The 3,343-nt window shown below is 53.9% G+C and overlaps 1 protein-coding gene across 1 annotated transcript in view; it reads right to left on the bottom strand.

Moving 5' to 3' along the window:
- APCDD1L (APC down-regulated 1 like) overlaps window positions 1-2,842 on the bottom strand; it is a 12,697-nt gene extending 9,855 nt beyond the window's left edge. The window contains exon 1 of the mRNA XM_032257047.1: window positions 2,334-2,842. Within this exon, the coding sequence (XP_032112938.1) occupies window positions 2,334-2,842 (509 nt within the window). The remainder of the gene's footprint in view (window positions 1-2,333) is intronic.
- Between the last annotated feature and the right edge of the window lie 501 nt (window positions 2,843-3,343).

The raw sequence follows: 3,343 nt of genomic DNA, 5'->3' as shown, positions 1-3,343 counted from the left end.
TCTTCTTTCTCTCTCTCTCTTTCTTCTTTCTCTCTCTCTCTTTCTTCCTTCTCTCTCTCTCTCTTTCTTCCTTCTCTCTCTCTCTCTTTCTTCTTTCTTTCTCTTTCTTTTTCTTTTTCTTGACATCCTCTCACTTTGTCACCCAGGCTGGAGTGCAGTGGTGTAATCTTGGCTCACTGCAACTTCTGCCTCCTGGATTCAAGCGATTCTCCTGCCTCAGTCTCCTGAGTAGCTGCGATTACAGGCTTGCACCACCATGCCTGGCTAATTTTTTTGTATTTTAGTAGAGATGGGGTTTTACCATGTTGCCAGGCTGGTCTCAAACTCTTGACTTCAAGCAATCTGCCTGCCTCAGCCTCCTAAAGTGTTGGAATTATGGGCGTAAGCCACTGCACCTGGCCTATTTTCTTGATATTTTTTGTACCAGCACTGTTGAAGCAGAGGAAACATGTTACCACCCTGAAAGGAAATAATTCCCTTTTCTTTTCTTCCATCTTTTTGAGGGGAAGTTTTCTGGTCAGAGCTACTGTGTCTTTAATGCCGACCTCCCTTTTCTCCCAGAGAGAGTGGCTCAGAGCCTTGGGTCGGTGAGAGATCTAGAGAGGATTTATGTTGTTTTGTTTTCATTGAGTTTAATTTTACAGTTACCTTTAATTTATGACAAGTGGCTCTGGTCCCCATATCCGGGATAATATTACATTTTCTTTAAAAATAATCACATTACACTGTCAATGTATGCCAATTATACCTCAATAAAGCTGTAAAAATAAATGAATATATTTTAGTAAATAAAAGCAAGTTGGTTTACAGAGAATGATAAGTAAATACTAGTATAGGTACTTAAAAATAGGGAAGGGTGAGCCACAGCCTTGCGGGTCTCAGACAAGACCTCTTGCCTAAGGGGACAGTGCAGGTCACACTGACCTCTCCGTGGATCCCAGACTCTGGGCCCTTTCCCACTCCCAGGAAGCAGCAAGGTCAGTCTGGAGAGCATGACAGGGAACTTTCTAGGAAGAAAGTTCCAGAAGAAATTTCTTAGAACTGTTGCAGAATGTCAAAATCTTGGGGTAGGAGCAGCCTGCAACCAGCGTCTCCCCTTCCTGCACCCCAGTTGTGACTCAGGGTGACCCTGGTGAGTGGGTACCTAGATCCCCCTGGACTGTGCCATGGGCAAGGGGGCTGCGTGCAGCCTGGCTGAGCCTGGAAACGTGTTCAGTGGCCTTGCAGAACTCCCCTTCCTCCACCCAAAGCACTAGCAGATGCTTGGCAGTTGAGTTTCTGCCTGACCTCAGGAGGTACAGGAAGGACACAGAGGGGCCAGTCCTTGACCCCAGAGTGGGACTGGCCTGGAGGGGACGATGAGGGAGGGAGGAATGTGCCAGGAGTGGGGGGGGCATAGCCTCCCTTTTCCTGATCCCTGCCCCAGGAGTGGAGGGGTCATAGTCTCCCTTTTCTCGATCCCTGCCCCAGGAGTGGGGGGGTCATGGCCTCCCTTTTTCTGATCCCTGCCCCAGGAGTGGGGGGGCCATAGCCTCCCTTTTCCCAATCCCTGCCCCAGGAGTGGAGGGGTCATTACCTCCCTTTTCCCAATCCCTGCCCCAGGAGTGGGGGGGTCATAGCCTCCCTTTTCCCGATCCCTGCCCCAGGAGTGGGGACTCAGCTGGCTGCTATAAGGCTGGTGCACTACAGAGTGGGGAGAACGCAAAGTCCATTGGCCGCAAAGCAGCGACTGGGCCTCTGAAATGTCGAGTGAGCCTGTCAGGTTAGACAGAGTTAGATGGGCACACCCAGGCTCTCCCAGGCCTGCCGCTTCCTGCCCCAGGGCCTTTGTACCAGCTGCCCCTCTGCCTGGCTCTTTCCTGGCTCTCTAGATGGCTGATTCCTCTCCTTTTAGCTCTCAGCTGATGTCACCACCTCCAAGAAGCCTCCCCTGATCACTCTCTAAAGAACCCTGCGGGTCTTGCTGTCACATCCTTGGTTTCATTTCCTTCACTGCAGAGCTTAGTGTGAGCTCAGGTTGATATTATTCCTTCGTGTGTTCACATGTTTAGTGCACGTCCTAATTCGGACCCTGGGCACTCAGCTTGTTGTAGGTTTGTATAACAGGAGCTCAAGGTATTGAATGGATTTTGTCCGTGGACATGATGCCCAACACAGACCCTGCCTCTGCTGCACTCTGGGAGGAGAGGCAAGCGTCGCCACCAGCCTGGCAGGCAGCAGACCTCTGAATAACCAAGTGAATTATGCCCATTTCAAAGATTGGTCACTGAGTCTCAGAGAGGTAGAAGTCTCCCAGCCCAGGGGCCCATGGTCAGGATGATGTGAGGTCTTACCCCGTGGAGATCCAGAGCCCACTGAGGCGTGGGGGCAAGATTGCAGTGCTGGCTGCTCTATCTGGCAAGGCTGGCTGGCAGCGGGGTTCCCAGTGCAGGCGGCCGTCCCCGGCTTCCCCAGCTGCCTGTACAATGTGAGCTGCAAAGCAGACAGACCTGGGTAAGACCCCAGCATGCCCCAGGAACACCCCAACCCCACTGTGGCCACAGAGAGCCAGGCAGGGAGTCCCCAGGGTGCCCCAGTTCTGGAGACAGTGATGGGCTCCCCATATTGAGACTCCTAGAGTCAGCCTCCCTGACGCATCTCTTCCTGGGTTCCCAGATGTGATCACCCTGGAATCCAAGCCTCCCAGGTGGAGACTATCCCGGATTCCGGGGCTGAGAATTCCACTGCGTGGAGCAGACTCCTGGAAGCCCAGATCTTCCATGGGTTCGTCAGCCATGGCTGGGTCGCACCGGCTGGTGGCTGAAGGACCCACGCTCCTAAACAAAGGACACTCTGGACTCATGACGGGGTGCTGGGGACAGTGGGACCCCAGCCCATCCCCAGAGCAGACCGCTCCCGCTCCCCTCCACCAAGGAGTTCCAGAGCTGCTGGGATCTCCAAGCACAGACTAGGCCCCTCGAGGCCACTTGCTTCAGGCCTCACTGGTGCTGGGTGCCTGCTATCTACTTGGTGCTCAGTGAGCGTGTGGCAAGTGAATGATTACGTGGCCGCTGCAGGCCTGGGTCAAGGCCTGAGGCCAAACAATGCAGGCCCTGCCCTTCTGCAGGGCCTGTCCCTAAGCCAGGACCCCAGGGAAGGAATTAGCCTCGGGGCAGAAGGTGCCCAGAAGATGTCCACGGGAAGATGGACAGGGGAAGATGGACAGAGGAAGATGGACAGGGGTAGATGGACACGGGAAGATGGACCCGGGAAGATGGACCGGGGAAGATGGACACGGGAAGATGGACACGGGAAGATGGACACGGGAAGATGGACAGGGGAAGATGGACACGGGAAGATGGAC

This window comes from Sapajus apella, unplaced genomic scaffold (genome assembly GCF_009761245.1).
Source record: "Sapajus apella isolate SASKATOON/1434 unplaced genomic scaffold, GSC_monkey_1.0 scaffold96, whole genome shotgun sequence".
Taxonomy (NCBI): domain Eukaryota; kingdom Metazoa; phylum Chordata; class Mammalia; order Primates; family Cebidae; genus Sapajus; species Sapajus apella.
The sequence above is the reverse complement of the archived record's forward strand: the minus strand, read 5'-3'. Positions and strand labels throughout refer to the sequence as shown.